This window comes from Vombatus ursinus, unplaced genomic scaffold (genome assembly GCF_900497805.2).
Source record: "Vombatus ursinus unplaced genomic scaffold, bare-nosed wombat genome assembly UNPS02014778.1, whole genome shotgun sequence".
NCBI classification, from domain to species: Eukaryota; Metazoa; Chordata; class Mammalia; order Diprotodontia; family Vombatidae; genus Vombatus; species Vombatus ursinus.
Genome location: NW_020954556.1, coordinates 4,709,088 through 4,722,334, shown reverse-complemented (window position 1 = coordinate 4,722,334; position 13,247 = coordinate 4,709,088). Strand labels below are relative to the sequence as shown.

The 13,247-nt window shown below is 37.4% G+C and overlaps 1 protein-coding gene across 7 annotated transcripts in view; it reads right to left on the bottom strand.

Annotated features, from left to right (window-relative positions):
* Positions 1–5,624: 5,624 nt before the first annotated feature.
* The window catches only part of INTS10 (integrator complex subunit 10), a 45,231-nt gene continuing 37,608 nt past the window's right edge, over positions 5,625–13,247 (bottom strand). For 4 of the 7 annotated variants that reach the window (XM_027865275.1, XM_027865276.1, XM_027865277.1 and 1 more), the window contains 2 exons: positions 12,552–12,645; positions 5,625–5,984 (listed from right to left, as the gene is read on the bottom strand). In XM_027865275.1, the coding sequence (XP_027721076.1) occupies positions 5,828–5,984; positions 12,552–12,645 (251 nt within the window). In that variant the 3' untranslated portion in view covers positions 5,625–5,827. Of the gene's footprint in view, positions 5,985–8,073; positions 8,378–12,551; positions 12,646–13,247 lie in introns of those variants that run through there. The other 3 variants (XM_027865281.1, XM_027865282.1, XM_027865280.1) reach the window with 2 other exon arrangements.

The window sequence follows — 13,247 nt, the reverse complement described above, 5'->3', positions numbered from 1 at the left end:
TTATATACAATGACAGCAATATGATTTTAAAGGCAAGCAACTGAAAGATTTAGGAACTCTGATTAGTGTAATGACTAATGATTCTAGAGGGTTCATGATGAAACATGTTATTCACATCCTAACAGAGAGGTAAAGGACTCAAGAGTTCAGAATGAGATAAATATTATTTTTTTTTGGACATGGCCAATGTGGAAATTTGTTTTGATTGACTATGTTTTTAATAGAGTTTGTTTCTCTTTAGTTCTTGGGTAGAGGACAAGGAGTGGGAAGTGGGAACGGTGAGAAGGAAGAACTTCGTTGAAAGAAAAAAATAACTTAAGAAGTCGTCATGTGTAGACTTATTCACATGTGTGACATGGGTAGAATGTAAGCTTCTTGAGAACAGAGATTGTCTTTCATATTTTTTTTGTATTCTTGGCAACTAGTATACGTACCTTAGTAGGCCCGTAAGTGCTTGTTGGATTGAGAATCTCAAACAAAACTAGAGAAGCTACAGATAAGAATAATAATGAGTAATTTCTCTAATCAGTTATCCCAAGGTTAATTTCTTCCACAGACCTTGGGTCCACTCTTTTATGAGTTCACCTGCCATGTTGATGACAGCATCTCAAAAGATCTATTCAGAAGTTTACATCATCCTCGCAGCCCCTCCATCTTCTTATTCAATTACCTTGACGTGTGTATCCTATGATCTTTCACATTTTGTCTAGTTCAACAGTAGATCACTTTTGTTTTTTACATTAAATTTTATTTTTAACTTACATTTATTTTCTCTCCTTCCTCTCCCAACTTAAAAGGAAAACAAAAACAAAACAAAACAAAACAAAACAGAACCTTGTTAACAGCATATTCATGTAGATAGCTGAAATGCCAACAAAATAACCTTTAGTTCCTGAAAATATTTATGATCGCAAAGTGGATATTTTTTCAGTAGACAGTAGTTGCATTGTTTACGTTTATCAATCAAATTAAAACATATTTTATGAATGAAACAACACAAATACCTTTCTGATGGTGACAAAAGATTACTAGCTCCATTCTAAATTGTGATACTTGATGAGTTCACTTCTATTGTCATATATTTAGGTAAAATAGGTTTGGAACAGGTTTATAACTAATTGTATTTTTTTTTCAAAGTAGTTGATGGCTTCTGGGTGCCTCACTTTTTCAGCTGCTGCCTCTATCGGGTAACATTTTCTAATATAGTTAATCATAAGTGTGTATAAGCCTTTAGCAAAAATAAAGCTACACCTAGATAAGCTCAGCAGTTAGGTCTTTCTTGATCATCATCTAGGAACCTTTTCTTTTTCTTTCTTTCTTTTTTCTTTTTTTAGCATTTTAATTAATTTATTATTTTTAGTTTTCAACATTCACTTCCATAAGATTTTGAGTTCCACATTTTCTCCCCATCTCGTCCCTCCTCCCACCCCAAGATGGTGCGCATTCTGAATACCCTTTCTCCTAATCTGCCCTCCCTTCTATCAACCCCCCCCCCCCACCAGCTTCTCTTATCCCCTTCCCCTTCTGTTTTCCCACAGGGCAGGATAGATTTCTATACCCCACTGCCTGTATATCTTATTATCTAGGAACCTTTTCAAAATTGAATATGTAGCATTTGGTTCATAGTGGTAGAGTTACATGTAGTAAAGCAGAAAATACTATGCTGTGAATTTAGAAAAAGCGTTTTGGCATCTATTTAATGCTTTTATTTTTATTCTTATGTTCAAACCTGTATTTTTAGTATGTTTAAGTGTGGGTTCTAAAACGTACTTATCTTACTCCTGTTCACTTGACTAGTTTTAAAAACATCAGTGCAGGGGTAATAAAGGACAATGGACTTAGGACTTGTTCGCTGACTCTTGGCTCTGCTACTTACTACTTGTGTGACTAAGGGAGGATTCCTTATTGAAGGCAGCCATGTGAAGAGTACTGGTGTCAGAAGGACATAAATTCAAATCCTGCCCTAGACACTTAGCTATTGGACCCTGGGCAGGTCACTTAACCTGGTTGTTTCCTGATCTATGAAATAAGACTAAAATTACCCTACCTCTGTGGTGAGGATTCAATGAAATATTTATAAAGCTCTTTGCAAATCTTAAAGCATTATATAAATATGTATGTGCTGGCTATTATCTGTTATTTAGATGAAGTGATCTAAGATTTTTTCCTTTGGGTACTAAATCCCGTGAGCCGATAAGCCAAAGCAAGGGCAACTCCACAGATATGTAGGGGTCCACACGTAAAGTTTATGTCCAAAGAAAGTAGTGATTTTTCTTATGTGCCTATTTTTTATATTTATTTGTGTTGCTGTTTCCTGAACCTCTATAAAAATGAGCTGGAATCATTGACTATCCACCTCTCAGGGAGATGGGAAGACAAATGAACTTTTGCAAAATGCCTCCTTAAGAGAATTTCTCAATGTGACTGAGATTGTAACTATGAACTTAGTTAATACTACTTCACAGAGGTAGAGGTCATCCTAAAACCTGAAAAGATTAGGAGTAGATTTTGAACTAAGAGTAAAATTAACACTAACAATCCTTACATCAGAACAAAGGGCTAGATTAGAATTTTCAATGCAGCAAAGTTCTTAACTCCTTCCAAACATGTAAAATGCTAACATTAACTAGTATGTAAATATGATCCAATCAAATGAACTCATTTCAATAGTAAAGCTGTTTCAGGTACAAATTCTCTTATCATCTCAAACACAGGTTCTTGTAAATTTCAAAGTGAGGTAGAAAAGAATGGTTTGCTCAGTTGTGTAGATTCATGGAATCTTTTCAACTCTTTTCATTAGTTCATCACAAGCTAACATTCTTTCAGTAATCAATTTCTGTTGGCCATTAGTTCCAGTAATCTCAAACTTTTAGTGCCTTTGCCCCTTTCAAGTTTTATGGATTCTTAAGTTCACTGTTGGAAGAAATTCAAGATGTTTGCATCATGTCACTAAATGCCAGACTTTTAAAAAATTCCTTGATTGGTGGGCAGTGCCAAAACATTTTAAAAAAGACCAAAGTCACCATTAGCATTGGCTTCCTAGCTTAGCATTTCACGTTAAGTCGAGTGAAGCCCTTTCAGAACAGCTTGCAGATGTCCCATGAAGATGGTTTCCCACAATAGCACTGTATTTTATTGAGCTCTGGCCAAAACAGGTTCTGTAGGAGGTGTTGCTGCTTTCTGTAAGAAACCATTTCTTTTCTGGTTTCCTTTGTCTTCGGCTAACTTCAACTACTTACCTCTTGCCATTTCTTTGAGCCTGGCTATACCAGATTATTTCTCATTTTTTTCCGGTACTAGTAGACCATCTCCTTGTCATCTGAGTAAACTATATACTGGATGGTTATAAAATCTTTATGTAACTTGTCTAACTGTAGATTTACACACAATGGAAGCACACAGTTAATGGAATATCAAAGGTAGATTCCTGAAGTTTATGTATTAGCATTGTTAATTTTGGGTTAATTTTGTCTCCACAAATTCAATGCATGAAATTACACAGTAGCAACTGAAAATTGGTGTGTCACCAATGATGGTGGTTATGTTGAAGATTAAAAAAAACTGTATTGTTTTAAATTTTTACTATTTCAGCATTTATATGCGATTTAAATGTGCTTCTATTGTGTGTACATGCAAAGTTATTATAGCATTCCTCTTTCCTTCTACCCTACCCTGCATTCATCCCAACTTTTTTTATGCTTTTAGCCAAAAAAATCCCCTTTTGTTGGCACAGAAATACAATCTTGTCATTATCACTCACGTTTGAAACACACTGTGATGTAGCAACGTGCTTTGCAAACAGTAGGCACTTAATAAACGTTTGCTGAATTAGATATAAAAGACATAGGGATGATATATTTTCACAGCTATGGCTGAATGACTGACTCCATCCATGCTACCTAAGCAGTGTGACTGGTCCACAGATAAAGCTGACTGTCAGAATATCTTTTCACTTCAGCCAATTCTGAAACAGCTAAACCTGCTGGCCTCTGATGGAACTAGTCACTGAAGACAAATGGACTGTTTTTCTGCTGCCTAGCGAGTCTAGATTCAAAACACAAAGCTTTGATGTGTGTTGCCCAAGATTAAATATCTGTGGGAGGTGTTATGGGTGAGGGAATGGGGAAAAGGATTAGCTTTTATGAGGGCACCTACTATATGCCAGGCACTTTGTTATTTCATTTGATCCTCCTTTTACAGATGAGGAAACTGAGGTAAACAGAGGTTCCGTAATTTGCCCAGGAAGACTCAGGTCTTCCTGACTCCAGGCCCAGAGCTCTATCCATTGTGCCACAGGAGAATATTTAACTAGAAAGCAGCAATAGGATGAAACATGCCATGATTAAAAAAAAAAAATCACTTATATTTGTAATGCATTAATACAAGGCAGAGTATTAGAAACTCACACTTAAAATTAACTGAAAGCCATCTTTCAATTATTCCAGGCTTTTCCATTGATTATAGCAAGTATCCGTGTGATCACTGCCTGTTCTAGTCAGATCATAAAAAGTATTTGGCAAGTGTTTTAAACCTCTATTCTGGATCACTGAAATCCTGCTTTTTTTTGCATTATTCTTTTCCCCTAAAACAAGTATTTTGGATTTATTTTTAGGCCACTGTGTTAATATGCTGACTTTCAAGGAGAGTGATTTGTATTCTCATCAGAACCATCTCCAGAACATAATACACTAGTCGGCAAGTTCTTCCTTCATCTCACCTAAACTCTTGCTCAGACAGGTAGGCTCTACAAAGCAAAGCTTCTGGGGAATCCTTCTACTCCTCCAGGTCTGCTTGGCAGAGCCAAGAGACCTTGCGCTGTTTCACCTCATGAGGTCCCACCATTGCTCTCTCTTGTACTTATTTCAACTGGGGGAATAAGGGCCATGGGAATGGAGCCTACCATACTCTGGGTGATGACTTTTTACAATTAAAGCCCCTCAAAAGACAAAATGAATTTCTTGTATTTAACAAATCTGAGAAATGTAAAAAAGTACTCATGCTGACAATGGGAATTTTGGCTTATAGAAGGTACTGTATTCATTGGCATGATGCCTCAATCTTACATGTACCATGAAAATTCACTACCAAATCCAGTCATGCATCAGACTGTTGATTATACTGTTTGTAAAATTTGAAAGTAGTTGCTTTTAACAGGGATACCTGTAAAAGGCAACATATTTTATTTGTGTATCACCTTTGGCACGCTCACCTCAGGACCCAACCCAGTTGACTGATGACTCTGTGTGTGTGTGTGTGTGTGTGTGTGTGTGCGCGTGCCTGCGTGCGCATGCACATTAGCCCAATATGTCTCCTGGCCAGGCCTAGATACCACAACTTGTACCAGTTTCACATCCCATCCAGGCCTCCATTTGGGCTCTTTCACCACCTGCCTTGTGCTTTCTGAGTCCCCATCCTTTCCTTTTCCCCCTATCCTTTTACCTCTATAGAACAAAACACCCTTCTCTAGTTACCACTCCCTTTTACATGTTGTCCTTTCCTCTTTGAGGGAAGGGCCTCTCTTCTGAAAAGTATTTTCGTACTCAGAGCACAGTGCCTGGTACCTAATACATACTTAATAAATGCTTTTTCATTCACTCATAAAGTTTTTTAAGGATGATTTTTATTTACAAAATGATTTCACTCTCCTTTATAAAAGTTACAAAAAGTGATACTGAAAAATAGAAATACCTTCTTAGATTTCTGTATTTTCCACATTAAAAGCAACTAAAGTTAGCATTCAGATGATTTCTTTTTAGAGTCATAAAGCCACACTGTTATTGATCACAACTTCTAGTAAAGAAAACTGTGCTCATGGGGATCACTTCATTTAAGCCAGAGCCTGAAGCAGCAAGATTTTCTCATTAATGCAGAACCTATGGAGCACGACCATCAAATTCTCGCCACAGCGGGATACCTGGCGCTCCATAGCCAGGCGGAAATCTTCTTTTACACCTTTGGTGATACCCCTGGTTACTGTGTGGTGCCTGAAGTTAGCAACAGGAAAACAAAGAGAAAATGGGATTATCATCTGTGCCTGAAACCATATTAATCCTGAAGGATAGTCTAATACATAAATCTGCCTTCTACTTAAGAGGAAGCCAGTAAAAGAAAAATAAATTTCCTCAAAACAAAACAAAACAAAAAAAAACCCCAAACAACACAAAATAAAATGCTACCCCAAATTTTAAGATAGATGGGCATCTTCAAAAGTTCTCTTCACCATTTTCCCCCTATAAGAAAGGCACAGGAACATCTGACTGGTTAACATTTAGCTTTGTTTTGTAATCCTTGTCTGCTGCTGCTGCTACTCCTTCTAAAGAATTAAGGCTCTTGAATCCAACAGAGGGAGATCCTCCCTAACTATGCAAGGCCCTCAGTGTCATCTGTGGGAGCTCAGTGAACATTAAGCCATCATGGGAGTGGCTCCCTAAGAACACCAGGTAAAGGAACCATCTAGATGGAGGTCCATTTTGGAAATGAAATGACAATTGGCAAAGAGGTCAGAGACTGAGCAAAAACCAGGCAAATCAAGCAGGGGGTGTGGCAGGCTGGGTAACTCAATGGCGAGGCAGCAGGCCTTACAATCTTTCACAAAACTGCCACAGATTTGGCACTTGTGAGATCTTGGGGGTGGAGAAAAACAGGAAAGTTGAGGTGTTGTTAACATTTTGGGATGCTATCAAGCGCACATTCAAAAGACCCTTAAATAAGAAGAGAAAGAATAGAGGAAATCCAATAAAACGAATTCTTACCAATGAATAAAATAAATGAACAGGAATCAACAGCTATGGGGGAAATGAGTCCTAACTTTACTAGTTCACTGATTCGTCAGATTTAGATAAACTCAAATCAGAAGCCACCTTTATTCCATTACTATAAAAGTGATGCAGAATAGAACAAATCTATGCATTTGCATAACTAAAAACTAAAAAGTGCTTATAAACTATTTCTATTCTATGATGTGAAGTAAAAATAACTTTAGCTATAATAACTATACAGATGCCACAATCAAAAGTCGCACTGCAGCAGAAAGCTTTAAATTGCTAGCTTCAGGGAAGTAGTTTCATGGTAGGAAGTCTGTGGCACAATTTACATGAGGCCTACGCCCTCACTGATTCCACAGAGAAAACATGGTGCTCCATTCACGGTATTTTGAGTTAGGACTGGCAGCTCAGTTTGGTTAGGGTGGAGTACTAAGGCAATCATTCAAGGTCAAGGGTTCTATCCCTCTCTAGGTCAGTTAACTGCATCAAGCAAGTTCTGTTCCAGGGTCACAGACTAACTGCAGCCTGATTTTGTAAATGCTACAACTCTGAAAAAAATGTTGACTGCAGCAGTGACAAAGCAAATGTAAGGGTGCTATGAACAAACCCATCCCTACTGCTAGAACAAACTCCACGTAGCTAATGATAAAAGCTATGGCATTCTATCCTATTCAATACTTTAAATTAGGAATTGCCTACTCTAAAGAAATTGTCAACGGCTAGGGAAAAAATGCTGAAATTACGCCTACTAAAAAGTAGTGAATTTAGATGTAGAAAACCTGGACTTGGGGCAGCTAGGTGGATGGAGTGGGTAGAGCTCCAACCTTGGAGTCAGGAGGACCTGAATTCAAAACCAGCTTTAGACACTTGATACTTACTAGCTGTTGTGACCCTGGGTGAGTCGCTTAACCCCCAACTGCCTCACCAAAAAAGCAAAAAACAAAAAATCAAAACAAAACAAATGAAAACCAAAAACACACAAAAAAACCCAACCTGGATCTGAATCTTCACTATGCTACAGTGGGCAAGTCATTTAACCTCTAAGGCCTCAATTTTATTATCTTAAAATAAGGGAGCTAGACCAGATGACCCAAGAGCTCCCTTCCAGCTCTGAATCTAAGATCTCTATTTAGATAAGGGACTCAAAGAAAAAGAAAAGAAAAAAGAAAAAGACTAAAACTGTAGCTAAAAGTGGTATTCTTACCTATATTTAGGGAAGGAAACTTGTTTTAAAAAGCTGGCATCTTGGACTAGGACTTACACTAGTACAATCTAATAACAGTTTCATATAACCTTCATTTCAGTTTTAATTTGGTGGTGAATATTAAATTGAACACACACACACTGTCAACTTATGGATAAAAATAAGAGATGTTACAATATTACAACCAGATGGTTTGCTGAGGAATGCAGAATAAATTAAAAGAAAAGCATGGATGAGGGCACTGGGTAACAGAGAGCTGAAAACCATGGGCAGTACAACATGTTGACGAAACAGCACACTATGAGCAGGTGTGTTTTTTCCCACTTGGTACCTGTCAGCAGTCTGTATGCTGGGCTGTAGTACAGGTATGAATTCCTGCTGCAGTAACCCCATGGGAGGGCTAGAAGGCCTTTAAAAAACAGCAAACAGCAGCATTCAAACACCCACACCGACTCACCCTGTACTGTAAAACACTCCAGAGAAAATACAAGAGAGAGCTGGAAGGAGACCATATGAGTGCTTTTTTTTTTAAACCTGCAATAACCACCTTAGTCCAGTCATGTGCTGAAGGGGAAAGAAGGGAAGAAGCGTCATCTACTTTCATGATGCCCACTGATGGTATATTGTCCAGGTTTTACGTAGAATTTGACTTGAACTGAGTCTCAAGCATGGTGTCCAAAGAGAACAGTAAGGAAACTGAGTATGATGAATTTGTAGTGGGAAATGAACTATACATTAAAAAAATTAATTTTTAAATCCTATCCTTATTTTTTCTCACAAAAGTCCAGACATATACCCTGACAAACTCCCTGGAATGCAATTATGTTGAGGTTTGGTTAGGAGATGGTTGAGTGATCACATCATGGCATACACAGTACAGTATACACCAATACTGCCTATTTCATTCTAGTTTGATCCAACTAAAAAAAGTACGGCAGACATTTAATATTAAAAAAAAAAAAACACAACTCTCATTAAATATGTAAAAGCAAAACCTTTAAGCCATGGGTTCTTAACTTGGGGTCCATGGACCCCCAAGGGATCCATCCATGAATTTAGATGGGGGAAAAAAAAATCACATCTCTATTTTCACTAGCCTGTAACTGAAACATAGCATTTCCTTCACTTATAAATGCAGGTAATAAACATTATTCTGAGAAGGGGTCCATAGGCTTCACTAGATTGCCAAAACAGGTTCCCTGACCCAAAAGGTTAAGAACCCCTGCTCTATGAAGAAAAAGAATCTCTCTTTCTGGCTCTAGGAACCATGCCATGTTCCTTTGGTACTTCTCACTTCATCAACTTTCATCCTTTTTGGATGTACCACATTTGCAACAACTCTGACAACCCGACAGCCAGGGAGGAGTGAATAAAATGTCCAAAGTTGGCCACAGCATAAAGTTTTCACAAGTGCATATTATATATGCTATTCAGTCTATACTGACTACCCTACAGCTTATGAATGTAGAAAAGGAAGCGACTATACACGGGGTCAATCCATTTGTGGCCTAGATATTTCCGCAATTACCTCTCATCTATTCTTAAGGTTGGAGTTTTTCTCGTTTAGCTTAAAGGACCTGAGCAAGCTGGCTGTTTTCTGCAGAGGGTGCTCATATTTCCACATCTTATTTTCCCAATTTTATAGCGAACCAACCTTAAAGATAGGCTACACAGTTTACGGCAATTTTTTATTACCATCTTCTCAGTTCTTTTAATCACAGGATCTCAATTAGTTATGCACTTTAAAATTATGATTGTGTATCTTAATGGCTTACTACAAAGGATGCAAGACAGCATAAACAACTTTCCTCTACATCTGGAATAGCTTTTTGAAATAACTTTATAATTCAAAGGAAGCCAATGTCCATTTTTATTCAGGTGCCTTTTGAGCTCTCCTACTGTCTCCCGTTTGTCCTACCACTATTGCAGTTTATGACTAGATAAAAATTTTAGAATGACTCTAAGAACTCCACAAAGTATATTAGGCAAATCCCATTAAGTAAAGTTCCCAGAAGTATTAGGCCAGTCCTACCCAGACCTGCCTCCAATTCTTATAACTTGCTGTTTAATTGTTTTCAAGAGCTGAAACCAAGGCCTAACTCGTAGGAGATGTTAGTTGCTCTTAAAATGAAGTATGGTGTCCTGGAAAGGATACTGGACCTAGCATCAGCAAATTTCTGAGTTTAAATCCCACTTCTGATATGTATTAGCTATGTGACCATAAGCAAATATCTAACACCTTCTGAGCCTCACTTTCCTCATGTGTAAAATGGGGATAAAAATAACATGTACCTCACAGATTTGTGGTGAGAATTAAATGTGATAATGCATATAAAACACTTTACAAATCTTCAAAGTGCTATATAAATATTAGCTATCTCAATTATACTAACAGGCTAGAAGTAGAGGTCCTTAACCTACCCTCGTGATCCCTCATGGATCTATCCTTTCTGGGTCTAACCCCAAGCCTCACTTCTCCCTCCTTGTCCAGGGGATGTCTTCATTCTAGCACATCTCTCATGTCACTTTTTGTTCAGCTTGAATAAATCATTTGGTGGGGACAACATTTTGTTCAGTCCCTGGCTATTCCTCACACAAGACACGGCATCTCCCAGCTTAGGACATTTTCTCTGGTTGTCCCCCATCCCTGGAATGATTTCTTCTCATCTCTGCCTCTTAGAATTTTTGGCTTCCTTGAGCTTCCAGATAAAATCCTATTTTCTAGAGAAAGCTTTTCCCCGATCCTCTTTAATACCAGTGCCTTCCCTCTGAGATTATATCCAATTTACCTTGTTTACCGCTTGTCTGTACACAGATGTTTGTGTGGTGTTTCCCCTTATTAGACTGTGAGGTCCTTGGGAGCAAAGACTGTGTTTAGACTTTCTTTGTATCCCTAGCACTTAGTACCTAGCAGATAGTAGGCTCTTAATAAATGCTTGTTGACTTGACAAAGTTAAAGCAAATAGTTAAAATGAGGTTTCAGAATTCATTTTAGGTCTTTCTTTTTTAACAATCTATACTTCTGTCCCATTACTAATGATAATTAAACACTGTCTATATAAAGGAATTGTCCATATAAATATTTGCTACTAACTAAACAAAGTCTGATTCTGCTAAACGACGTCTTGACATCTATTTGTGTGTGCAGCATCATAATCTGGAAAGGAAATCACAACGAAAAACCACACTGGTGGCCTTCTATCTCCCAGATCAAAACAACAGTTTTTATTTAAACAGTTGTCATTGGGAGATACTCTGCTGTCACTGAAAGGATCAGAGTCAAAAATCAATTGCAATGTCTACTTTACAATCTTAAAAAAAAAAACATTAGAAAGACACACATGCCTCACTTAATTCTTACTAATTCTTTATATCTTTAGTATCTTTCTTTGTAAAACTTTACTTCTTTCCTGTGGTCCCTAATAAGTGTGGGGAAGGGAAAGGAGGCACAGATGCTGCTGGAAAGTTTGCCATCTTCCAAATTACTCAGTAGGCTTAAAGTTCCAGAGACAATATTCCTTTTCCACTCTCAATCCCTGAGAAATTGAGAAAAGGAATCTAGGGCATAGGAAATCCAGGGGGAAAGGGAGAAAGAGGAGGGGAAAAGTCTTGTCTTTCTGTTAAATGGGAACCCATTTATTCCATAGGGGAGAGGAAAAGAATCTTGACCAGAGCCAATCCCTTTCGATCTATGTTAACTGAGGACTCATTTTCTTGAGATGACCATAATACTGACCTTTGGGAAAAATGAAAACAAATTGCTAATAAGATTTTAGTTTCTCTAGGAGGTACCAGGCTTAAGTATTTTATTCTGTGCTACATTACAGCTAAGAGTACTTACATAGCACAGTGCCTGGCATACAGTAGGACTTAATAAATTGTAGTTTACTGAGTAAAACTTTCAAACCAAGTGCGATTTATATATATATGACACAGCTGCTACTCTTTGGGAGCTTTTGCCTCTCGCAAAAAGGAGCAAAAATTTTTCCCCATTTAAAAAAATGAAATGCTTCATTGGCCAAAAATGAATTGAGGTGCGAATGGTGTTGGTGGCAAGAAGAGTCCAAAGATCTTGGTTTCAGTCCCAGCCTCTCTCCTTATTACCTGTCTGCGAACTTGAACAAGTCTCTTTTTCTCATGGGCCACTTGTAAAACAAGACTAGATGACCTCTACAAACCTCTACTTTTGAGCTCTAAAAGTCTATAATTCTATTAATTTTGTAAACTTAAGAAAGGAAAAATAAAAGAAACTATAACAAGCCCTTTGCATAGTGAAATCTCTCAAAAACCACAAAAGCAACACCATTAAAATAGTGAATATCATATTAGAAATATAGAGAAGGTCACTGTGAAAACTTAAGCCTTTTAAAATGTCTTCCAAACCTAGTTCTGTTCATAGAAGCTGAGACTCAGGCCTGGACTTCTATATTTTTGAAAGCTATTAGAAATATATTATTATAAACATTATTTCCTACAAATACACACACAAAAAATTCAAGCAAATGACCAAAAGCAGTTATTTTTTACACAAAACCTTATAGCAAGAAATAGTTAAATTTTAAAACAGCATTAACATCACTTACTTGATTAGCATTCCTTGATTGGGTAGTAATTCCAAATGGATTTTTCCACCTTCCTGGGTCCTCAAATAGGCAAATTCTTCCAGCATGTCTATATCTGTAGGCCTAGGTTCAGGATTCACCACCACACTTTGCATATGATACAAGCAATAATAAATTAGCTCTCTAAGTAGCTAATGAATAAAGGAATACTGTACCTTTGAGCTAGAAATGACAAGGCCAAAGCCAAAGGACACTGGAATAACCTTTCTATATATGTAATAATTAAACAGCTTATCTACCCAATCTCTTTAGTAGTGGACCAACCTTTTCCACTATCCTAAATCTTCTCAAACAGAAGAATTTGCCTTCTCCATTACTGAAGAGAGGCTTCTCCCCTCAACTAGTATCTAAAAGATCATTTATTCTCTTAACCTTTATACCAGTCTCTGATGAGGCAGTGATTCTCATGCTACCTGCCTCCTGACAGAGAGGTAATAGATTCAGGGTGCATGGTTAAACATACATTTTTCTGGATATGGCCAATGAAGAAATTTATTTTGCTTGACTATGCATATTTGTTACAAGGTTCTTTCTCCATCTCCCATAGGGAGGGGGTGTGTTGGAAGGAGAGAGAAAACTGATTTCTGTTATTGAAAAAATAAAAACTTAACTAAAAAAAAGGTGTAGTATTTTTTACTAAGTCCATCCCTTCTACTT